This window comes from Zalophus californianus, chromosome 4 (assembly GCF_009762305.2).
Source record: "Zalophus californianus isolate mZalCal1 chromosome 4, mZalCal1.pri.v2, whole genome shotgun sequence".
NCBI classification, from domain to species: Eukaryota; Metazoa; Chordata; class Mammalia; order Carnivora; family Otariidae; genus Zalophus; species Zalophus californianus.
This window is the reverse complement of record NC_045598.1, coordinates 148,506,445-148,532,849: the sequence shown is the minus strand read 5'-3', so window position 1 is coordinate 148,532,849 and position 26,405 is coordinate 148,506,445. Positions and strand designations below refer to the sequence as shown.

The following is a 26,405-nucleotide window of genomic DNA, read 5'->3' as shown; positions in this document are numbered from 1 at the left end:
ATAAAGTTGTGCTCTTGCCTGAAAAAAAAAAATAATGGCCCAAAAGATTGGGGAAGGGGAATGGAAGTTTACTGTTGTAAAGCCTTACATAATATGTAATGTAGTAGCAGATTATTTGAAGATAGACTATGATAAGCAATATATGGACATTATAAATTCTAAAGTGACCACTAAAAATGCAAAACAAAGAGGAATAACCACAGATTAAAGGGGAAGGTAGAATAGAATACTAAAATATGTTCAATTAATCACAAAGCAGCAGGTAAAGAAGAACAAGGAAAAGAATAGATGGAACAAATAGAAAATAAATTACATGATAGTGGATATAAACACAAACATAATTCCATTAAATAAAGTGATCTTCATGCTCCCATTTATTTATTTATTTACTTATAAAAAGATTTATTTATTTGTGGGGGAGGAAGGGCAGAGGGAGAGAGAAACTCAAGCAGACTCCATGTTGAGTGCAGAGCTTGATGCGGGGCTCAGTCTCAAGACTCTGAGATCATGACCTGAGCCAAACCCAAGAGTCAGTTGCTTTAAACCAAATATTCTCAGATTGGGTAAAAAAGCAAGATCCAATTGTATGCTATTTACAGATCCAATTAAATACCTCTGTGCAAGCAATCTCAGTTGTATCTGTCTTCCTTGTTTGTACCAGATAACCAAAGAATTTGATATTTTGATGTTTATTATTAAGAAGCATGAATATATATATTATATATACTATATATTTTCCCTAAATAGTATCAGCTATTGATTTGAATGTTTATTTATTTATTTGAGAGAGAGAGAACACGAGTGGGGGGTCAGGCAGTGGGAGAGGGAGAAGTAGACTCTCCACTGAGTAGTGAGTCCTACCTGGGGCTCAATCCCAGGACCCTGAAATTAATGACCTGAGCTGAAGCAGATGCTTAACTGAGTCACCCAGGCGTCCCTTGAATGTTTTAAAATGTTATGTAAATGTATTAACAGGTGTATCATTGCCCACAGATTTTTTTTAAAGATTTTATTTATTCATTTATTTTAGAGAGAAAGAGAGAGTGAATGGGGGGTTGGGGGAGAGGAGCAGAAAGGGAGGGAGAGGTAGGGAGAAAGAATCCCGAGCAGACCCTGTGCTGAATGCAGAACCCCAGGTGGGGTAGATCCCACAACCTGAGCCAAAACCAAGAGTGGGGTGCTCAACCGACTGAGCCACCTAAGTGCCCTTCATTGCCCACACATTTTAACTGCACTGTATTTCATTGATGAATGAATTGTGGTGTACATATAGGACTTTGGATTTTTTTTTCACTTTTTTTAATTTTTGCTGTTATTAAGTAGCCTTTTTAGGTATTTTGTTCACATAGAGGATTGTTTCTCTAATTCATATAATCAGCAGTGGAATTGATGGTGCTGGTATATACATATCTTAGATTTTACTAGACATTCTGTAGCACTCCCCAAAATGCTCATTAATTACTCTTACTTTATTGTAATAATCTAATCTCTTAAGGAAGTTCCATAAGAGGTTGCATATATTTTATAGGTATTCATATTTATAGATATTTAAAAAAATTTATTGCTACAGTAATTATGATTTTTGTGTATAGACTTTATAAATTGTAACTTTGCTGAGCTCTTATGAAGAATCTTGTACAGATTCTAATAATTTGCCTGTAGCTTTTCTCTGCCCCTCCCCAGTTGTATTATTTGTGAATAATAACTTTTTTTTCCTTTCAATCCCTATGTCCTGTCTTCCCTTGTCTCACTGTATTGCCTGGATTTCTGATTACAGTGATTAACTTTGTCTTGTTCATGATTTTCACTATTAAGGATAATCTTTTCTTTGTTTGCTACCTGTCAACAGAGTAAGAAGGTTCTTTTCTATTGCTATTTCCTTCCTTCCTTTGTCTCCTTTCTCTCCTCCCTCCCTTCGTTTCTTCTTTCTCTCACTCTTTAAGAATCAGTGGACATTGAATATAACTTTTTTTTCCTGTATCTGTTGAGGACTTCCAATTTTTTTTCACCTTAAATCAGTTAACATGGAGAATATTACTAGTGTATTATCTAGTGATAAACTATCCTTTCATATTAGCCCAGCTTTATTGTGGTAAATTTTGTTATTATGATTATACATATTGTATTTATTTTCTAATATTATATTTAGGATTTTTATCTCTCTCTTTATAAGTGAGTTGGACCTATGATTTCTCATTCTCATAATGTCCTTGCCTTGGTGCCTTGGTGTCATTGTAAGGGTTTGTTAGCCTCATGAAATAAGTTGAGAAGTGTTGTACCTATTTGTATTTTTCAAAATAGCTTATCATTTTGTGGGTCTGTTATAGCCTGTTTATATGGATTTTCTGTCTCTTGAATGGTTAATAGAATTTACCTATAAAACTATCCAGTCTTGTTTTTGTTTTGTGTGTATATCTTTTACTTTTTAAGGGTAGATTTTAAAAACTGATTGATTCCTTTAAATGAATTTTGTTCTGCTCAGTTTTATGCTACCGTTACCTTCTTGAACTGGTATTAGTAAATCTGTTTTCTAAGAAATGATATTTTATATTAGTTTTTAAATTTATTGATAAGAAGTTTTTTTTACAGTATCCTCTTGTTAATAGCATTAGTTGATGAATGTTTAGCTATGTTCCCTCATACATTTCTAATACTTTTGTACCTTTTTTCTTGTTCTATCACAAGAGTTTTTTCCATGTTCTTATTTTTCAAAAGATCAGCTTTTGTCTATGTTGATCATCTCCTCTCTTTTGCATCTTTGTTTCATTGTTTATTGCTGTTAGTTTATTTAGTTATTTTATCACTCCTTGTAATTTGGGAGACTTTACTCCTTTTTTTCCTAGTGTTTTCTTTTTAGTTAAATTATAAATATAATACATAAAACAACATGACACAAGAGTGTTAGATGTTCAGTTTTCACAAAATGAACACTCATGTAAACAGAACCCTGTAATTTCTTGGTAGTTTGCAGTTGAAATGTTTTAATCTCAGTAATCCATAACATTGCTGGGAATGTAAAGTCTTTTATTGCTTTTTAACTATTCTAAATCTATATCTTCCATATTTTCACTTGATAGCTCTTCTTTAATTATTTCTTTTTTGTGAAACTGAATGCTCTTAGGTCAGCTATCAAGCAATACTTTGACATCTTTTTAAATGAAATGCCTTATAAAAGGCATTACAGGGGCACCTGGTTAGCTCAGTCAGTTAAGCCTTGAACTCTTGGTTTTGGCTCATGTTGTGATCTCATGGGTCATGGGATAGAGCTCTGTGGTGTGGCTGCATACTCAGCAGGGAGTCTGCCCCAGTGATTCTTTTCTTCTGCCCCCTCTCACTCTCTCTCTCCAGTATAAATAAATAAATCTTAAAAAAAAGGCATTATATATTTGATAGAATAGGAATTAAGGAATAGGCAATGGGAGATAGAACCCAGTACAAAGTAGAATATGGTTTTCTCATTTGTGTTTTGGTTCATATCTGGGGTATTTTTCTCTATTGATCCATTGTTATAGAAATATATATATATGTATATATATATATACACACACACACACACACTTTCAGGGGCCTCTGGGTCACACAGTTGGTTAAGCATCCAACTCCTGGTTCTGGCTCAGGTCATGATCTCACTGTCATGAGATTGAGCCCCACGCCGGGCTCTGCGCTCAGCATGGAGTCTGCTTAAGACTCTCTCTCCCTTTGTCTCCCCCTTTATCTCTCTCTCTCTCTAAATCTTTTAAGAAGAATAAATTTACTTTTGTATTTTTGCACTTTTTTCTCTATATTTATTGTTTCTACATAGTAGAATTATATTAGTTAATAACCCAGTGCTTCTCCCCATTAACCTATTTTCTCAGTTTTTAAACTCAATACTTTTTATTGTATTTCTCCGGCAGTATAGTTTGGTGGTTTTAAAAATGAGCAATTTGCATCATTGTTTATAAATATAAGTTTTAATAACACAATCTGTTTCAAAACTACCAGTCTGAGAAATCCTTATATTAGTAAAACGGTAATGATATAATCACATGAGACTTCAATATAATGAATGCATTTAATGCAATTTCTATGAAATTGGATGTGTACTAGTTATTTTTATACTTTTGACACTTATTTACTAATAAAGCTATTTTTTAGTAAGTCATACAGGATTATGAAATTATTAGAAACAAAATAACCAATAAGAGCATTCTGATGGTTGCCTTGAGATGTTTATTTCCCCTTATATACTCAGATTAAGTTTACTTCAGTGAACATATCTTTCATTGGTTTTAAAAGATATATTTAAAATATATGTAGTATTATTATTGGGCCTCTCCAATATGCTTGTTTCTACGATTTGTTTGTAGGCATGAAAATACTTATCCTTAACCTGATACATATGATCATGTACACTAGTTTTTTTTAATTTGAAGGAAATTTGGGAATCATTTAAGAAGGGAAATAACATGATTTTGTCAAGGTCATCCATTTTTTTTTTTTTTTTTTAAGCCTGGGCTCAACTAAAATTTTATATGTTCTGGCCTGGTATATTAGCACTGAACGTTTCTTAGAAACCATCTATGTACCAAACTAGGATTTTCTTTTCCAGTTAACTTTTCCTAAAGTTAGCCAAAGAGAAGGAGAGAGAAAGAAAAATCTAGGTGATTTTTTTGAAGTGTTTAAAACATTCCTATTATGGAAATATAGTTGACATACAATGTTATATGAGTTTTACTTGTACAATATAGTGATTTGGTAATTCTATACAATATACCATACTCACTATGGTAAGTGTAAGTACTATCTGTCACCATATACTGTTATTACAATACTACGGACTATATTCCCCATGCTGTATTTTCTTCCCCATGACTTAATTATTTTATAATTGGAAGTTTGTATCTCCTAATCTCCTTCACCTATTTTGCCCGTGCCCCTACCCCTTTTACCCACCCCCTTTCCTCTACAAGCAACTGTTTGTTCTCTGTAACTATGAGTTAGTTTCTGTTTTTTTTTTTTTCAGGTTTTTGGTTCATTTGTTTTTTTAGAATCTACATATAAGTGAAATATTTTTGCTCTTCTCTAGATGGACTTAAGTGACTTTTTCACTTTTTGTTGTTTTTGGGTGTTTTTGTTGAATTTGAAAATCTAATTACTTGAAATAGGTAATACACATTGAAATGACTAATAATTAGCGTAAGTGATAATTGCCATAAATAATAATTGCCACAAACTAAAAGGCAACTTACTAAATGGGAGAAGATATTTGCCAATGACATATCCAATAAAGGGTTAGTATCCAAAATATATAAAGAACTTACACAACTCAACACCCAAAAAACAAGTAAGACATAGACAGACATTTCTCCAAAGAAGACATACAGATGGCCAATAGACATATGAAAAGATGCTTAACATCACTTATAATCAGGGAAATGCCAATCAAAACTACAATGAGATACAACCTTACAACTGTCAGAGTAGCTAAAATCAAAAACACAAGAAACAAATATTGGTAAGGATTGGGGAGAAATAGGAACCCCTTGGCCTGTTGGTGGGAATGCAAACTGGTGCAGCCACTGTGGAAAACAGTATGGAGGTTCCTCAAAAAATTAAAAATAGAGCTACCCTATGATTCAGTAATTGTACTACTGGATATTTACCAAAAAGATTACAAAAACACTAATTTAAAGAGAGTTATGCCCCCCTATGTTTATAGCAGCATTATTTACAATAGCCAAATAATGGAAGTAGGCCAAGTGTCCATCAATAGATGAATGGATAAAGAAGAAGTGGTATGTATATACAATGGAACATTATTCAGCCATAAAAAAAGAATGAAACCTTGCCATTTGCAACAATATGGATGGAACTACAGAGTATAATGCTAAGCAAAGTAAGTCAGTCAGGGAAAGAAATACCATATTATTTCACTCAAATGTGGAATTTAAGAAACAAAACACATGAGCAAAGGGAAAAAAGAAAGAGAGAGAGAAACCAAAAATCAGACTCTGAATTATAAAGCACAAACTGACAGTTACCAGAGGGGAGGTGGTTAGGGGCGTGGGTGAAATAGTACACTTATGATGAGCACTGAGTATTGTAGGGAATTTTTGAATCACTATATTATACACCTAAAATAATATAATACTGTATGTGAACTATACTGAAATTGAAAGGCTTAATAAAAAAAAAGTGTGAAAACCATCATTTTCAAATTTTAGATTAAGTGATGAAATCAATATACATACATGTAATTGCACAATATAGATCTTTATAGATCTTGAATGTTAGCAATTCAATATATGCAGTCTTTTTCTTTTTTATGTATGAATATTTATGTGTACATTGAAATGACACTTTTAGTTGTCTGTTGGAATTCCATTAACCCTTATCTGCAGAGAACATTGATTTTATTCCACTAGCTATTCCTCCAGAATGCAAACATATGCTTATGAGAAGTAGACCCCATGGTCAACTTTAGGGATAGGCCTAGTTGTTTTAAGAGCAGTCTCATTTTTCTTGCCCATAGAGTGGAGCACTTGTCTGTAAGGCATAAAATAATGTGATTGACATCTGTGGGGTATTTAATATTTGATATTACTATTACCCTCAAGTTGGTCTACATTAGCATAGGTTAATTACTTGTTAGATTTAGTTCACATGGGCTTTTGTCCATTGTTTCTTAGGAGATCTACAAGTTAAAAAATCTTAGGTATTAACTTTTTATTACAAAATATTATACAAAAAAGTAAATATGACAAATTTCATTGATAATAATGCTGATAGGTTTGTCACTGTTAGAGAAGAAAGTTACAAATATAAATGTGGAAAGGGCAAAACTACAATGAATTGTGTGGCATTGGATTGTAAATTGGAAGCACTGACTTCACACCAATATGTATGTTCCCTAGCTCTGTGCACTGACAAGCTTGGAAATGGTATCACACATTAGCAGGGAGCATATCCTGTCCCCAGATCTTGATGTCTAAATACTATTCCTCACTGAAAGGTAACTGAGCTCTTGGGAGAAATGGCAGATTCCAGGGCAGGATCAGGGAGGGTATAAGATGAACCTTGAATATTTTATTGTGCCAGAAAATAACAGGTGTTTAAAAAATGATGGCAATATGTCAAAAAGATATAAATCACTTGAAGGACATTTCATTGGCTAAATCCAGGACAATCTGAGCATCAAAATAAACAAATGTTATAAATAAATTTTAACCCATTGAATAAAACAGCAATTTACGAGTACATATTGCTATAAACACAAAAATGAATAAATGGGAGAAGAAGACACTTTTTAATACCATAGAATATCAGCTAATAAATGTAGAAGGAATGATGAAATTAGAAAATCATCATGTGACAGCTGTATGAGTATAATTAATTCAGCATGAAATATCAATAAATCCTAAACTAGTAGTTGCATATTTGAGGAAGAACAGGATATTTTATATAATTTCAAAGTACCTCCAACCAAATACTTATTAATTACAAAGAGGGAAAGAGTAAATTCACAGTGGGGAAATCAGGTAGATTATCACCTTAATCAAGTGATCAAAGTTAACACTACCAGTTGAGGAAAACATGCAATGAGAAGAAAACAACATTGCTTCTGTGAAATTCCTTGAGTTTAGTTAGAAAATAAATGAGATAGAACATAGGAAAAAGAAGTCAGTCTTTGGGACAAATGAGAAATTCATGTTGGTCATACTCAGTTAGAATGATGCTTGATGTATGATCAAAGAAGCCAGGGCTAGGGATATAGGCCCTTGATACATATATTCAAGGGAATGAGATACCCAAAGGAGAGCATATGTGGAATGGATGAAGTATGAGGATCACCAGTGTTTTAACAGGCAGACTGAGGAAGAGTGCATTGAAGGTGGTAAAAAAGAAATCAAGATGGAAAAGGGGAGAATTGGGACAGTGCTGGCTGGGAAAGCAACAACTTAGTTTCAAGACCAAATACTCAGTAGTGCCATATGTCACAGAGAGATTCGTAAATGAGGACAGTTTGTCCCACAGTACAATCTGATATCATGGTATTGTCATATCTGCAGTGGGTATTGTCTAAAATAATCATTTGTTTCCTGAAATGTAAGTTTTCCAGAAGATGTGCCATTCCTTCCCTCTACTGCAACACCTTATGAATGACAAAACTAGTTGAGGTACAGTGTGTTGTGAATTGTACCTGTGTACTTTATAGTTAGGGCAATAGTGTATTGGGGCAGGAGTTGGCCCATGGACAGTCCTGGTTCATACTTGCTGATCTGGTGTCACAGAGTTCCCTTTCACTCTCAAAATGTTCTGGCTTGGATGGTAAATTATATAGTCACCCTATTTTAGGTCTCTGTTGGCAGAATATTCCTATCCTACATGAAGCTGGGGAGCTGATAAGCATGTCTTTTAGCCAGTTCTTGACATCTTTTATTCATCAACCAGAGCCCTATTCACTTCCCTTATAATCCTTCTAAATCAGCTTTCCAATAATCCCTCTATTTCACCAAACTTTACATGAAATGGAGGCTTCATGAGATGATAATGTGCAAATTTGAAAAAAATTGGTCAAGAAACATTGGAAATGACATATTCAAGTTCTCTTTAAGAGATCGACAAGGCACAGGAAAGCTTTTCAGTAGACTTCCCAAAGTTGTTAATACGTTGTCCTAAAATGACCATATTTGGGGAACTTGGTTCATGTTTGCTTCAATGTAAATACATGCAAACTAAGAAAAATAAAAACTTTTAACTTCAAATAAGTCAAACTTGGTTATTGTGATTTTGTTAGATTTAGAGTGTATCAGAACATTTCATCTACACTGAACACAGATATATTGGACGTTCCCAGTGAAATGTGTTTAAACCTTTGGGCTAAATAGAAAAAAATGTACTTTCTGTCAGTAAACCTTTGTCTGTGGTAACTTACTGAAAGCTCTGAATCATAAGAATTCGCTAATGTTACTTGAGAACCAAGGAAAGGGAGTTCATATTGAGAAATTATGATTATATATATATATATATTTACTTAGGAATTACAGAGATAAGAATAGATGCCATCTGAGATGTTTGCATCTAGAACTTATTGTTTTCCCTCATCCTTTAGCCACCAGTTTTTGGTACCATCTGGACAGAATAAAACTTTTTATTATCTGTATGATAATTGAAACAATCTTGGGTTTCATAGATTCTCCTAAAATAACCAGTTTAAAGGGATTATAAATATTGAAATATCAAGGCTCGTGACCTTTAGATCTATAATCCTATTTTCAATTACTCTTTGTCTCATCAGAAAAAAACAGCCTGAAGGTGTATTAGTTAGTGGTCAAAGTAGACACAAAACTGCCTTTTCTCTACCTCAGGATCATTGAAGCCAAACATACACTTGCTTCTCATGCGTCTTGACTCATTAAGCTCTTAGCATGCAGTAGTGTACACTGCCTGCCTTACTGGTTTTACACTAGAATCGTAGATGTCTTTGCTCTTTCAATATGGTCAAATATGTGTCTCTTCTTCTGTCGGCACTTTGTAATAGGAAACACAGCGTTTGCTCTTTTGTTTATTTGGTACCATATTATTGTAACCTGAGAAATTTTTGACAGTACAGTTGACATAATAAAATCCTTTATTTCACTTGGTCTTAGCCAAAAGGCCGAGAAGCGATTATATAAAATCCTTTATTTGAAAGATAGTCTAATTTTTGTCACTAATGACTTTTTATTGACAAAAGTTACATCGTGGACCAATCCTAGTTTAACTAACCTATCTCCTTTTGCAAATGTAATACAAGAAATTAACTGAAGTGCATTTCACATTTTGCTGAATTTAAAACCTGTAAATAGTAATGATCATTTTCCAGTTAGGAACATGGTCACTTACTTGGTAGAAATTCTCTTTCTCAGATTTGAAGTGTTTATCCCTTTGATATCCGTGCAAAGTTCTGAATTTAAAAAAATGATTCCATGGGACCCTGTTACTGCAGCACCCCCTTCCCCCAGTGAGAGCATTGTTGATGGTACATGCAAGGCAGCTTTTCTGCCCAGTCTATTCTGGGCAGTATAAATTTAATGTGTTGTTTTCAAGTATGTCATGTGTCCAGATGCCACGGCAATCTGTGCATTAAAAAGGCATTAAAATAAAAGTAAGTAAAATATTTGTGGGTATTTTTTGATGGAGGCCAGGGAATTAGTGATACAATTATGTTTAGATAAATCAGTTCTATAAGGTTCAGGAAAAACAAGAGCCTTGTTCTCTTACAGCAATTATAAACATTTTATAATGTATATTTATAATACTCCCCTACCCTCACCATTTACCCCTTATCTATTTCTCCCTATTACTCCTTATATTACCTATTTCTGTTAAAGACATACCATCTCTCTAACCGAGTATTTTGCCAAGTGTGGTCCATGTACCACTTGAGATCGAAAATCCTGGCAGGGAGTTGGTGCTTGTTAAAAATTCAGCTTCCTTGGTCTCTCTCCCACCTCACCAACTGGGTATCTTTGAATAATGAGGCCTGGGACTTTGGATCTTAATCCTCACTCAAGTTTAAACGCACCATTATCTTCAGCTTTTCCTCTGCCTCATACCCCCTTTCTGCTCTTCCCAAAGTCTGAAAAGTCAAACACCAACTGTCTCTTCCTTTCTACTTGCTGTGTTGTTGCTCTCTTAGTAGATTGCCTTTGGAAAATACCTAGATTTGTTTTAAGCTTGTTAATTATCTTCTAACCTTCTAGCCTTTCTAAACATATTAAAAAGTATCTGATTTGATTACCTCATTGCACAATACCCTCTTATGGTCGCCTGCTGAATTTAGAAAAAGTCTGAAGTTTCAGCCGATTTTTAAAAGCTTCCTCAGCTTTGTCATACTGTCTTATTCAGCCTCCACCAAAGAGGGTGAATGATCTCACAGTCCCTGCTGAGGCCTTCCATCTACTTCCAGCAGCGTTCCTCAAATGCTAGCGCACAGAATTATCTATAAGCTGGTTAAAAAGAAAAGTAGTGATTCTTAAACATTAATGGCCAAAAAAACAAGAAAAAAACAAACAAAAAACCACAAAAAACCCCTGAAGATTCATGGACCTGAGCTCTTGAGCTTTTGATTCACTAGGACTATGATGGGGGAATCTGCATTTTAATGAGCATCCCACACAACTCTTGATGTTGGTGTTGGATGGACAGCATTTTGACAAATGCTGACCTAGAGCCTCTAGTTGCTCCTGGTGAGTTGGTACCTAACTATATTCTAGAGACCTGAGTCTTTCTTCTGAGCTGTTCAGTTCCAGCCAGCTGACCCTTTCCAGAGGGACTGGAATTTCCTCATTTTACCCAGGCCACAGGTGACTCCTGAAGAGGCCGGCATACTCAATGCAGTTTTGAGATAACCTAATTCAAAATATTACACATTCCTGTTATCTTTATTTGCCATCCAAGATGACACATTTAACTGTTTGTTCTCCCCCGACCACTTATGCCCATGTTATTCTGTGGTTTATTTCTATTCTTTTACTGGACCAATCTCTTGCTATTCTCTTTCTTCTATTTTTCTTTATATCTTTCTTGAACCCTATCCATCCTCAAGCACTTCATTGATTATCGCTTTTACCTCTTGACATTCATTGAAACCTGATTTTTCTCAAAGACACCATTTCCATAAAGCCTTAACTGGAGACTCTTCTTTAATTCTCCACATACCTGTGGATTAAAAGTCTGGTTGTTATCTTTTTATTTTCTTTTTGCCACTTCTAGTTCATTTACTTTTCCATGCATATAAAAACAAACAAGACAAATGAAACAAGAAACCCAGCTCCTTTGTAGTTGATTCCATTTGACTGTAGTAACCTCAACCTCCTAATTGCTGTTAAGTGTGGATATCCAGGTCACTCCTCCGTCTTCCTAACTTAGAGCCTTTCCGCCTTAGCCCAAATCCTTCAACCACCCCGGGTGCCTTCACTATCCACATGTGTGATGTTTGTATTATCCTGACCCTCATTTCCTTGTCTGCCATGCTATTTTCCTATTGCTTTAGTCACTCTGGATCATAACCTACTCCATCTCAGTAATAACATCAATCACTCCATACTCTCTGTTGATAACCTTTAGTTCTCTAGTCAAACAAAATCTAGTTCTTTTCTTCCCCAAACTGGTTATTTGACCTCATCCAAATTTTAAAGTCCAAAAATTAGTTCACTTTCTGCTTAACTCTATACCTTCTGGTGTCTTCACTTCCTTCTCTAGTTTTAGACGCCACGACACATCACTTTATCCACTTTATATAGTATCTTAAACTTTTTTGCCCTACTGCCCTTCTGTCATGCCTCTCTGGGAAAACCTGAACTTGCTTAATCCAGCTATCTATCCCTTCCCAAAGCCAGCAGTGAACAGCTGAGCACTCGGGGGGAAAAATGCTATTTTTCAATCATGTAGCTTAATGTTACCATGGGTTCATGGTTACCAAATTAATTCGGTCTCATAGTGTTTCTCATTAATCCTGTTTTCCCTGGACAGCCTTTTCTATTTTGCCCCTGCATAAATATCCCCAGCATAAATTCCAGCCTCTGCACTCAAATTTCCAAAGTTTCTACCTTCTATTTCACTCTTAGAAGATAATCATGCCTCCTACTTCATGGTGAACGTGGAGCTGCCAGGTGGAACTTCTTTGGACTACCAAACCTCAAAACTTACATTAGTCTTACCCATCCTTTTTTCCTCTCTACTGTTAAAGTGAAAGAGGTAGTTTGCTGTGATTATTACTTCAAGTGTGCACTGAATTCTATCTCTTCCTACCTACTTGAAAATCGTTTTTTTTTTTTTATTTTTATTCCTGTCTTTTCACCTCTCACTTTCTATTGGCTCCTTCTACTTACTATTTAGACTGACTCCGATTTCCATCTGTACTCAAAAACAAACAAGCCCTCAAGAGTAAAACAAAACAAAGTATAACAAAAAAAATCTTCCCTAACCTCTCCCTCTCTGAGTAATATCCTATCTCTCCCCTTCCCTTTACTTATTTTGTAATAGATTTGTCTATGCTTTCCATATCTGCTTTCTTATCTCTTATATATTCCTTTGTCCATGGGAAGCAAGTGTTTTAATGAGTGTTTCAGGGAAGAGGCAGGGATCACCATTGTTAAATGATGTTACAAGGGCACATCAAACTGATGAATACTCACTTGATTTAGGTCTAAAGGAGCCATTGCTTCTTTCACTCAGCACACTCTTTTTGAGATTTATCTCCATTGTTGCATATTATCAGTATTTTTTTTCTGTGTAATATTATACTGTATGAATAAACCACAGTTTACCAGTTCTGCTCTTGATCAACATGAGGGCTATTTCCAATTTTTGGCTATTATGAATAAAGATACTATGAACATCCTTGTACAAAGCTTTTTTGTGGGTGTGTGCATTTCTCTCTCTTAGATAAATACCTAGGTGTAGAATTGCTGGCAGTTAACTTTGTAAGAAATTGCCAATTTTTCCAAAGTGGTTGTGATTTTACACTCCCATCAGCAATGTCAGTTGCTCCACATCCTGCCCACATTTTGTATAGTAAAACTTTATTTCAACTATTTTAGTGGGTGTAGTGGTATTTTAATTCTTATTTCAATTTGCATTTTGTTGACTACTAATGGTATTGAGCTTTTTCATGTACCTATTGTCATCTGTATATCTTCTTTGATGAAGTTGCTGTTGAAGTCCTTCATCTGTTTTTTTATTGGGTTGTATGTTGTATATTATTGAGTAATTCTTTATACATTCTGGATGTAAGTTCTTTTTTCAGATACAGGTATTATGAATATTTACAAACTATCTGTAAATTACATATTTTCTTTTTTCTTCCTGGTGTCTTTTGATGAGCAAAAACTGATTTTGATGAAGGTCAGTACATCCTCTTTTTTTCTTTTCTTTATAGTGTATACTGTTTGTGTTCTAGGAAATATTTGCCTACTCCAAAGTCATAAAGATAATCTCTTTTTTTCCTAGTAGCTTTATTGTTTTAGCTCTTTTGTTTAGGTCTATGATCTATCCTCAATTGATTTTTATTTATTTATTTATTTGAGAGAGACAGAGTGAGCATGAGCAGTGGGAGGGGCAGAAGGAGAGGAAGAAGAAACAGGCTCCCCACTGAGTAGGGAGCCAGACATGGGACTTGATCCCAGGACCCTGAGATCATGACCTGAGCCAAAGGCGGATGCTTAACCATCTGAGCCACCCAGGCGCCCCATCCTAAATTGATTTTTTTAAAAATTTTATTATGTTATGTTAATCACCATACATTACATCATTAGTTTTTGATGTAGAGTTCCATGATTCATTGTTTGCATATAACACCCAATGCTCCATTCAATACGTGCCCTCTTTAATACCCATCACCAGGCTAACCCATCCCCCCCACCCCCCTGCCCTCTAGAACCCTCAGTTTGTCTCTCAGAGTCCATAGTCTCTCATGGTTTGTCTCCCATTCCGATCGCCCCCGTTCATTTTTCCCTTCTTACTATCTTTTCTTTTGTCTTTTCTTTTTTTTACATATAATGTATTATTTGTTTCAGAAGTAGGGGTCTGTGATTCAACAGTCTTACACAATTCACAGTGCTTACCATAGCACATACCCTCCCCAATGTCTATCACCCAGCCACCCCATCCTTCCCACCCCCCACCACTCCAGCAACCCTCAGTTTGTTTCCTGAGATTAAGAATTCCTCATATCAGTGAGATCATATGATACATGCCTTTCTCTGATTGACTTATTTTGCTCAGCATAATACCCTCTAGTTCCATCCACGTTGTTGCAAATGGCAAGATCTCATTCCTTTTGATGGCTGCATAATATTCCATTATATATATATATATATATATATATATATATATATATATATATATATATATACCACATCTTCTTTATCCATTCATCTGTCAATGGACATCTTGGCTCTTTCCATAGTTTGGCTATTGTGGACATTACTGCTATAAACATTGGGGTGCACATACCCCTTCGGATCACTACATTTGTATCTTTGGGGTAAATACCCAGTAGTGCAATTGCTGGGTCATATGGTAGCTTTATTTTCAACTGGGTTCCTAAATTGATATTTATAATTGGTGTGAGATAGGGGTCTAATTTGGGCTTTGTTTTTCCATAAGGATATACAGTTGTTCCAGCACTGTTTGTTGATACTGCATTTTAGTTCCATCACATAGTTGAAGAATGAGTCCCAACAACTAAGATTCCTTTCTTGGTATATGACTTTTTAGGGTTACACAGCTAACTATCTTGTAGTTTCTTTCTTTATGAATTTTTATGTCATGTTGGCTAGTGATCAGGATTTTAGAAATCACCTTTTCACCTATTGAAGTTCTGACATTTTTTTTCTGCAGCTATAAAGGAATTTAATTTGACAAAGTGAAGATGAGATGGTCACTTTGATTCCTGAAAACTTAAGAAGACCACTGGTTAGCTCTCCAGTTTTACACAATAGGAATTTTTTCCTGCTTGTAATAACTTATCTCAATGTTATATTTATGTCAAAGTATACATTGTCTACTGTGTCACGCTTTGATAGTCTCCCAAACAACTTATTTTTTTCATTTCCTTAAGTGTGGAGAATTATCTCTGAAGATCTGAATCATGTGCCCTTGCTGGAATATTAAAATATAGATTCCACAAATGGGGGAATGTGGAAATGACATTTAAAGGACATTGTAGAGCATGAGCAAATTCATAAAAATGTGAATGAGCTTGTCAAAATCATGGAACTAAAAGCTGAATTTGATAGTGCAGTAGAACATGAGTAAGGAACACAGGACAAACTTGTGTTATTAATGGTCCTGTATATTAAGAGTTTTTGCTTTATCTAGGAAATGGGCCATTATTTGGATGACTTAAATATGTTGCTTACATGATCAGCTTTGAATTTTTAAACCATCAGTCTGGAAATAATGAATGTATCAGATTAGGGACAAGTGTCTTCTTTATTTATCCACTACTTTGTTCATCACAACATCTGGCATAAGATTTTATTTTCATGATTGGTTCTCAATTCTGATCCAGCCATAACCAAACATCTTTTCTGCCTCTTTATAACTTCATACTAAAGTAAGAATTTTTTTTAAGGAAGGGTCTTTTAGCCTTAAAAACTGAGATGATTTTTTTTTTTTTTGTGGTCATAGGTTGAATTTTTTAATAACCTGTGTTTTGATCTATATTTAAATGTCACAGTCTGGATTGAATGTTTTTTCTGGAAGCAGAGACATATGTGAAGGCTTCAGGTTTCTTATTTCTTTACTTGTTCTTTCTGGATTTCATAAAAGAGGCATAAATGAGCAATGAAATAACTGGGTTGGAATGTGATAGGATATTGCACTACCTTTGTTTGTTTTTAAAGGTCACATATTGTACTTAAAAATACGTGTGGCAAATTGCTGTATAAAATTCAGGTTAAGAAAGGATATTAAATACAAAAACACTCTTTAATCTGAAAAGTCCTGAAGAGTGTAAATTTTTAATTAAATAAAAATTAATTATGAAGTATTTTAATATGCAATTTAGGCATTAAATAAAATTAGCATTTTTTCTTCCTTAAGTATGTGTTATCAAGTTTCAGGAATGTTAAAAAGTTCTCTGATGATTTAATCTGAAATCATTCCTACAGCAAAATTCATAAATAATAAATATTATCTTATTAATCCATATTTTAGTTTAGCTGGGTCTCAGAGCAAGTTAGTTCCTCAGGGAATGTGGTGTTCTTTATAAAAGAAGGTGATGAGATGTAATCTCCAAGGAATTAAATTGTGAAAACAATCTTGGTATTGTACATGCTAATATAAATCTGTTATTCCCTTTCCGCATCTATCACAACACATTTTAAATTGTGGCTGATCTCGTATGCAAATAGCTGTCTTATTAGAAATTGCGGCTCTATGTGCTAATGTCTCTCTGGATTTCTTGGGAGTTTGCTATCTAACCATCAAAGCAATAGAAATGAATGATGATTACTGCAAGGCTCTGAAGAACAAAGAAAAGTCAGAACATTTTAGAGGTTCTAGATGTCTGAGGCACTGACAGTTTGCACCATACACATGAATGGGAATCTCTTTAGATCATTTAAAATAGCCTCAATGTGTTTATTAGGAAAGTAAAATATTTTCTACCTTCTTGTGTTTGTTACAGCTAATAAAATGTAAGGTATTTGTGCATGGGTGTGTTCTTTAGATGTTTTTTTGTTTCAACATTTGGTAAAATTTTATTTTGCTTAAAGAATAGAATAGAATAAAGAATGGAGTAGAATAATTTCAGAGAATAAAGTTTTAATTTTTGAAATTTTGGTTAAGGATTGTCAGTCACCAAAATCATTGGGAACAAAAAATTAAAGCTAGTTCTTCTTTAATGTATCTCTTAGGTTGAAGTTCTTTTAAAGATTTTATATTCACAGGTTTTATACATATAAAAAGTATCAATTCATAGAGTACAGGGCTCGGTTCTTTAGCTTTTTTTGGTATCACTTTGTTCATTTAAAGTACATTTTAAAATAAGTAAAATCTAATTCCTTTTGTTGAAAAGATATTCTCTATGGATCCCTTCCTTTTTTATTTACAACGGGTAAGGAATGAATAAAATACTGGCTTTTAAAGTGTTATCTCTGTTAGGATGCTGGTTTAAATGACCAAGCAGGAATTGAAGGAAGCATAGTGAGTGACTGTTTTGGTAGGTGGCCTTAGTATTTTGCGTTTTAAAAATTTAAGCTATTCCATAAAGGCAACAGACAAAACTAAATTGAAGAGGGAATAATGTCTGTGTATTTATTTATTTAAACTAACTTCTCTCCTAAAATGGTTATATTTTTTCTAGCTCCACATAATCAAGATTAAAATAACTTGACTCCTCTTTACAATTAGTAAATGCAAAACACTATGCAAATGGATTGCTATATTAATAAATTATAACCTATCTATTGATATTTTTATGACGCTTGTATTAATGTTCTGAATAATAACAAGTGAGAATATAGGGTTAGGTGATGTCTTGGTTTCATTTCTGAAATTTTAAGGTTATATTATCTTAGATGTGATAGCTACATGGTTTATGAGAGGTGATGATTTAATTTATTTGACTTTGTCTTATTTTGCACATTCTCAAATATTACCGTAATATTAAATCTGAAGATTATTATCTATAGAAAAATGGATTTTTAGCAGAACTTATAATTTTTTTACACATAAGTAGTAATTATTAATTTGGGGATGCCTTTTACTATGTCGGGTGGTATCATCGTTAGGATCGTTCTGTGTGACCATATATATAAATAAACAATACAGTTTGATCTGAACAGATTTCAAAGACATTTGGCATTTGAGAACCTTAATATTGTTCTTTAGGAAAATTACAGTTTAATAATTTATATGGAGACATCTATACATACTTCTTTTAGTTAGGGTGGTACTACCTACTGTAACAAACAAATATAAAGTGTATAGAGGCTTAGATGCTACAAGTTAATTCTTGTTCTCACAGCAGTGTGAAAGAGAAAAACAAGTTGGTTGAGTAGGTTTCTTTTGTGTAGTCATTCAGGATCCAGGAAGTCACAGGCTCTGCCATCCTCATCACATTTCCAGCATCACTCTGGGGGCCATTTCCATTTTAGCCAGATGAGTGAGTACATATGGAAAGTTTTTATAGGTTAGTTCTGGAAGTAGCAGACACTAATTTATTCATATTCTGTTGGCGGAAATTCAATCACATGCCCACAGCTAATATAGAAGGAGGCTGGAAAAGTTGTCAGGTGAGCTCAGGAAACAAAACAAAACAAAACAAAACAAAACGAAGGAGAACATGTATTTTAGTAAGCAGCCAGCAATTTTTCCTACAATCCACCTTTCTGGTCATGAAATAGCCATGCATATCCTTTTTCCTGACTCTTTAGTAGGAAGATCCTAAAGTTCCCAGCTTACTGCATCCAGGACAAAGCCAAGGATCTCAAGCCAGGGCATAGTGCTCCCTCTTAGGTTGGAATATGCTTCCTTGAAGTTTACAGACTATAAGATTTTCCTAATGGTGAAGCAGAAGGTAACTGCTTCATCTCCTATAATCAGTCCCATTTAGAAAGGGAAGGATGGGAAGAATGGGAAACATACAGGAAGCACTGATCAGCATGATAATGAAACCGGCTGTTCGTGAGGCCACTGAGAAGGCCCATTGTACTGACAGAAGTTTCTTCCTTGAGTCTAATTATGGTTTTTTAGAGAAGTTCCCTTGTCCATTGTTCTTTATGGCCTTCCCTTCTGGATGGTTCTCCTTTCTGGTCACATATGAAATGGATGTTCGAAATCTACAGAGTTTGCCTTCCTTGGGGGCTGCAATCTGCTGGTTTAAGTTTAGAGGTCCAAGGATTGGTTTTCATTCACATACTTTTTTAGACAAAGTTGATTTCCTTGTAAATATAATTCCCTCAGATTTTATACCCTTCTTACTATTTCTGCTTAGTTCCATGTGACCGTGCAATCTCTGCCACATATATATTTTTTAAAGTTTTTATTTAAATTTCGGTTCGTTGGCAGTGTAATATTAGTTTCAGGTGTACAGTACAGTGATTCAGCCCTTCCATACAACACCTGTGCTCATCGCAAGTGCGCTCCTTGATCCCCCTCGCCTAGGTCACCCACCCCCACCCCTCCCCTCGGAACCGTCAGTGGGTTCTCCATGGTTCAGGGTCTGTTTCTTGGTTTGCCCCTGTCTCCTGTCCTTTTCTCCCGTTTGCTTGTTTTTTTCTTAAAGTCCACATATGTCTGCAACATATTTAAATTCAATAAAATAATAAGCTTTGAAAGATGTGGATTGAATCAAATAGTGCATATAATGTAGTAAGCATGAGAATATTAGTAAATGGTAGTAATTTATACTGTTTACGGAAGAAGAGACAGAACCAGAACTCAAATTTAGGCACTTTTGTTACCTATGTCATGCTTTTTAAAACAAGATTCAAAGCATCTGAGATTCATACTTTAGCCTTTTTGTGTAACAGAATGGGTAATTGGAAAGAAACGTACTGCCAAGAGCATGCCTACAACCCCAACCCATCTGAATAAATGGTACATGATTTTCACATTTACAGATAATACTCTCTAACAGTTTGGTTTAATTGAGTATTGATAGTACTTGATAAAATGAATGTTACCAAGAACAAATAATTGGGAAATTTAATTACCAGCAATTGTATCCTTGATAATTTATTTGAAAGAATTTTGTGTTCTTTACTGATATCTAATGGGAATAAGTCAAAGACATTTTTACCCATTGCTTTAAAAATGAATTTTATGGAATAAATTATTCCTGAAGTTTGTAGATAGTCCTTTTGATGTTTTAGGACTTCATCATAATTATTTTCTTTCTCTGCAGCAGGCATTTTGGAGATCAAAGATGGGTAGAAAAGATGCCTCCACTATAAAACTTCCTGTTGATCAGTACAGAAAGCAAATTGGTAAGCAATGAATTCCCTTTGATACATTCCTGTGAATTAAGATAAAGAAAAAAGCAACTATGTGTGATATTAAGAAAATAGCTTTTCCTTAATACATACGATACACAGAATATGAATAATGAAGGACTATATATTTTTAAAGAGCAAAAAATAAGTGTAGCCTACTTACCAATGGAGAAATACACGTTGTGTACTTGTGATTTTCAAAGCTCTTATAATTTTTGTGAATTTAATAAAAGCAAAAATGCATTTTATTATTTTTCTTAAGGCTAGATGCATTTATATGGTAAATATTTTTAGTGTTATCATCTATTAAATCATTTATTTTTATCCATGTAAAAACTTTTAATTTTGTTGACTCAATGACAATAATTTGATAAGCCTGAAATTCTTCTTTAAAATTTTACTTTAATAAAATGGTGGACTAGAGAAAAGTCCACTAGTCAACGTACATAAATAACAGGAAACTTACCTATTTTATACTGTGCTCTAAGTACAGGATTTTCTACCCATTTTTTCAAGGTTACATGGAGTATTTATAAAAAATTACCCACATACAGAGTTACAAACCAAGTCCCCCCAGTTTTAAAGAATCTGTATCCTAGAACTACAACTTTGAGCAAAGGTTAGTAAATTAGAAATCGGTTAGAAGCAAAAAAGGTAACTTCCCTTTTCCATCCTGTACCCTCTCTTTTTACATGTTCCTACTCATTCCCACCCATTCCCACTTCTTTGGAAATAAAAAAAATAACAATTAATAAAAAACCTCTTCTAAAACACTGAAGGATAAACAGAGAAGTTACAATAGAAGTCAGAAAAAAAGTAGAAATTATTGATACCAAGAGTATATACATATTTTATACATGTGATATATAAGGTGCACTCCGTAAAGATATTTCTGTAAAACAAAAGAGATGCAAAATGAAAAGAATATTTAGAATTTATATAACCAATTAAAGACATATATATATTTAGAAAAATAAAGTCCTACTATAAATAAATAAGGTAGTCTGGAAACCCAATAGTAAAATGGGTACAAAACATGAAGAGGCAATTCATGAAAGAGGAACTCTGAATAAACAAAATAAAAACAAAACAAACAACTATTACAATAGAAAAATGAAATCAAAAGAGCCTTACAAAATGATCTAACTCATCTAACTGGTAGTCAGATAAAAGCAAATTAAAAAAAAGTATTTCTAACTGATTAAATTTCCTGAGGGATGGTTTATGATGTTTGATATTTTTTTGGTATATTCTACCTTCCTTCACTTATAGGATACCTGATGAATAAATAGTGTGGATTGTTTTGTTATTTATGTGTTTAAACAGGACTGACTTATCAGATTAAAGCCTCTGATGAAATGGGATATGCTAACCACGTAAAGAATAGCCATATCAGGGATCAGTTCACAATTCAACTCTTAAATATACAATTCTTAGAATTTTGACAAGCGTAAATACCTGTGTAACCAGAAACGCCAATCAAAATAGAAACATTTCCATTTTCTCAGGTAATTCTTCATATCTGCTTCCAGTCAGTCTCTACCTACCTCCATATGCAACCACTGTTCTGATTTCTATCACCATAGATGAATTTTTTCTAAAAAAAAACCCTGCAAAGTTTGTTATTGAAATTTTTATCTAATAATCAACTTTGGAGAATAGACATTAAAATCTAAAGTCTTCTGTATTATAAATAAACATGACATATCTTTTATTTAGTTCTATTCATATTTATTAGAGCCAAGGAAGGGTGAGACAAAGTAATATAATTGTGAGGCCTCAGCCCTGTTCTTATACTAAATTGTTTAGAGGGTGCTGTGATATGCATTATATTCCCATACAAAGTTCTCTTTCCTATTTTACTTCCTCTTGAAAATACTAGCTCCACAAGATCCACCTGTCTCACAAGGTTCTTTGGAGAGTCATGAGAAGTGTCAGACCAGTTTGTAAACTACAGTGTTGCATGGATATGAGTTATCCTGTGTGTACTTTGCAAATACAGTAATCATAATCTAACACAATATATTAAAAGTAAAAGAGTGATGGTATACTTTGTTCACTACTTTTAAGGATAATGCACTGCGGTCTTAAGGTTCTTATGCATATACTATAGAATATTTTGATATATGTAAGGTTTTGTAAAGACAGAGAAATGAAATAGAAAAGATATTGACTAGTTAATTAATACAGACTAACTAATTAAGATATTAACTAATTCGAGGATTTTCTCAAGGAAGCATTATCTGATTTTCCATATCAGAGTTAGAAAGTACCACAAGCCTGAACTCATACTAATGATGATAGATCTTAAATGGAGTCCTATGCAGATGTTTCCCAATCTGATAAAAAATGTGAGGAGGGAATAAATCAGACATAATTATCTTGAAGAGATACCTCAGTATTGGTGGTAAAAAAAAAAATATACAGGGCAGAGCAAGATGGCGGATAGGAGACCTGGATTTCGTCTGGTCTCAGGAACTCAGCTGAATAGGGATCAAACCATTCTGAACACCTACGCACTCAACAGGAGATCTAAGAGAAGAATAGCAACAACTCTCTGAACAGAAAAGCGACCACTTTCTGGAGGGAGGCGGAGCAAGATGGCGGAGGAGTAGGAGACCTGGATTTCGCCTGGTCCCAGGAATTCAGCTGAATGGGGATCAAACCGTTGATTGGAAAGCTTGCAGGGAACAAAAGCACCCGAGAGCAAACCCGAGCAGATTGCTTAGCCCGGACCAACAAGGGCGGGGCAATTCCACCTCCTGCAAAGACATTTGGAAACCACGGCAACAGGACCCTCCCCCAGAAGATCAGAACGAACAGCCAGCCAAGACCAAGTTTACTGATCAAGGAGAATGGGAGAACCCCAGCGCTAGGGGAATACTACACATAGAATTCATGGCTTTTTTTTACCATGATTCATTAGTTTTTCAAAGTTAATTTTTTTTAACTGTTTTTTTTTTTTTTGAATTTTTCTATGTCCCTTTTTCAACCAACATCTTATCAATCCCTTTAAAAAAAAAACTTTTATTTTTCATTTTTAGAGTCATATTCTATCCCTTCATAGTAGTTATCCTTATTTTTGGCATATATATATAAATTGTTCTCTCTTTAAAATTTTGAGATACAGTTTCTTCTAACACATCAAAATATACCCTAAATCATTAGTGTATGGCTTTGTTCTAGTCTCCTGCCTGATCACATTCTGTCCCTTTTTTTTTCTTTTTTTTTAAATCTTCTTTTTTCAAACAACTTCTTATCTTATCAATTCCTTTTATAAAATCTTTTATAATTTTCATCTTTACAGTCATATTCCATCCCTTCATTGTATCAACCCTTATTTTGTACATATATAGTCTTTCTTTCTTTAAAATATTAGGAGGCACTTTCTCCTAACAGACCAAAATACAACCAAAATCTAGTGTGTGGCACTGATCTATGCACTAGCCTGATCATATTAATCATATTATTTTTTTTTGTCTTGTTCGGTTTTTGTTTGTTTTTATCTTTTTCTTTTTTTTTTCCTCTTTCTTTCTTCTTTCTTTCCCTTTCTTTTCCCCTGGTTTCAGGTCTTTTCTGGTTTGTTTAGAGTATATTGGCTGGGGACATTGTTAACCTGTTAGCATTTTGTTCTCTCATTCATCTATTCTCCCCTGGACAAAATGACAAGATGAAAAAAATCACCTCAGCAAAAAGAACAAGAGGTAGTACCGTCTGCCAGGGACCTACTTGATACAGACATTAGTACGATGTCAGACCTAGAGTTCAGAATCATGATTTTAAAGATACTAGCTAGGCTTGAAAAAAGCATGGAAGTTATTAGAGACACCCTTCCTGGAGAAATAAAAGAACTAAAATCTAACCAAATCGAAATCAAAAAGGCTATTAATGAGGTGCAATCAAATATGGGGGCACTAACTGCTAGGGTAAATGAGGCAGAAGAGAGATTTAGCGATATAGAAGACCAAATGATGGAAAATAAAGAAGCTGAGAAAAAGAGAGAGAAACAACTACTGGATCACGAGGGCAGAATTCGAGAGGTAAGCGATACGATAAGACGAAACAACATTAGAATAATTGGGATCCCAGAGGAAGAAGAAAGAGAGAGAGGGGCAGAAGGTATATTGGAGCAAATTATAGCAGAGGACTTCTCTAATGTGGGGAAGGAAACAGGCATCAAAATCCAGGAGGCACAGAGAACCCCTCTCAAAATCAATAAAAATAGGTCAACACCCCGACATCTAATAGTAAAAGTTACGAGTCTCAGAGACAAAGAGAAAATCTTGAAAGCAGCTCAGGAGAAGAGAGATGTAACCTATAATGGTAGAAACATTAGATTGGCAACAGACCTATCCACAGAGACCTGGCAGGCCAGAAAGGACTGGCATGATATCTTCAGAGCACTAAACGAGAAAAATATGCAGCCAAGAATACTATATCCAGCTAGGCTGTCATTGAAAATAGAAGGAGAGATAAAAAACTTCCAGGACAAACAAAAACTAAAGGAATTTGCAAACACGAAACCGGCTCTCCAAGAAATATTGAAAGGGGTCCTCTAAGCAAAGAGAGAGCCTAAAAGCAGCATAGACCAGAAAGGAATACAGACAATATACAGTCACAGTCACCTTACAGGCAATACAATGGCACTAAATTCATATCTTTCAATAGTTACCCTGAATGCAAATGGGCTAGATGCCTCAATCATAAGACACAGGCTATCAGATTGGATTAAAAAACAAGACCCATCGATATGCTGTCTGCAAGAGACTCATTTTAGACCCAAAGACACCCCCACATTGAAAGTGAGGGGGTGGAAAACCATTTACCATGCTAACGGACACCAAAAGAAAGCTGGGGTGGCAATCCTTATATCAGACAAAATAGATTTTAAACCAAGGACTGTAATAAGAGATGAGGAAGGACACTATATCCTACTTAAAGGGTCTATCCAACAAGAAGATCTAACAATTGTAAATATCTATGCCCCGAACATGGGAGCAGCCAATTATATAAGGCAATGAATAACAAAAGCAAAGAAACACATTGACAACAATACAATAATAGTGGGGGACTTTAACATCCCTTTGACTGAAATGGACATATTCATCTAAGCAAAAGATCAACAAGGAAATAAAGACTTTAAATGACACACTGGACCAAATGGACTTCACAGACATATTCAGAACATTCCATCCCAAAGTAACGGAAAACACATTCTTCTCTAGTGCCCATGGAACAGTCTCCAGAATAGATCACATCCTAGGTCACAAATCAGGTCTCAACCGGTACCAAAAGATTGGGATTATTCCCTGAATATTTTCAGACCACAGTGCTTTGAAACTAGAACTCAATCACAAGAGGAAAGTCGGAAAGAACTCAAATACATGGAGGCTAAAGAGCATCCTAATAAGAATGAATGGGTCAACCAGGAAATTAAAGAAGAATTAAAAAAATTCATGGAGGCCAATGAAAATGAAAACACAACTGTTCAAAATCTTTGGGATACAGCAAAGGCAGTCCCTAAGAGGAAAGTAGAATAGCAATACAAGCCTTTCTCAAGAAACAAGAAAGGTCTCAAATACACACCCTCACCCTACACCTAAAGGAGCTAGAGAAAAAACAGCAAATAAAGCCCAAACCCAGCAGGAGAAGAGAAATAATAAAGATCAGAGCAGAAATCAATGAAATAGAAACCAAAAGAACAGTAGAACAGATCAATGAAACTAGGAGCTGGTTCTTTGAAAGAATTAACAAGACTGATAAACCCCTGGCCAGACTTATCAGAGATCGAGTGAGAGAGAAACAGCATGAGAGGGGAGAGAGTCAGAGGGAGAATCAGGCTCCCCACTGAGCTGGGAGCCCGATGTGGGACTCGATCAGGACTCCGGGATCATGACCTGAGCCGAAGCTGGCCAGACTTATCAAAAAGAAAAG

The 26,405-nt window shown here is 34.7% G+C and overlaps 1 protein-coding gene across 6 annotated transcripts in view; it reads left to right on the top strand.

Annotated features, from left to right (window-relative positions):
* The window catches only part of TRIQK (triple QxxK/R motif containing), a 147,389-nt gene that overhangs the window by 23,093 nt on the left and 97,891 nt on the right, over positions 1-26,405 (top strand). For all 6 annotated transcript variants that reach the window (XR_003522532.2, XR_003522536.2, XR_003522538.2 and 3 more), the window contains one exon: positions 20,384-20,465. Coding sequence is in view for 3 of the 6 variants with exons in the window: in XM_027607758.1 (XP_027463559.1) it covers positions 20,384-20,465 (82 nt within the window). In the remaining 3 variants the exon portion in view is untranslated. The remainder of the gene's footprint in view (positions 1-20,383; positions 20,466-26,405) is intronic.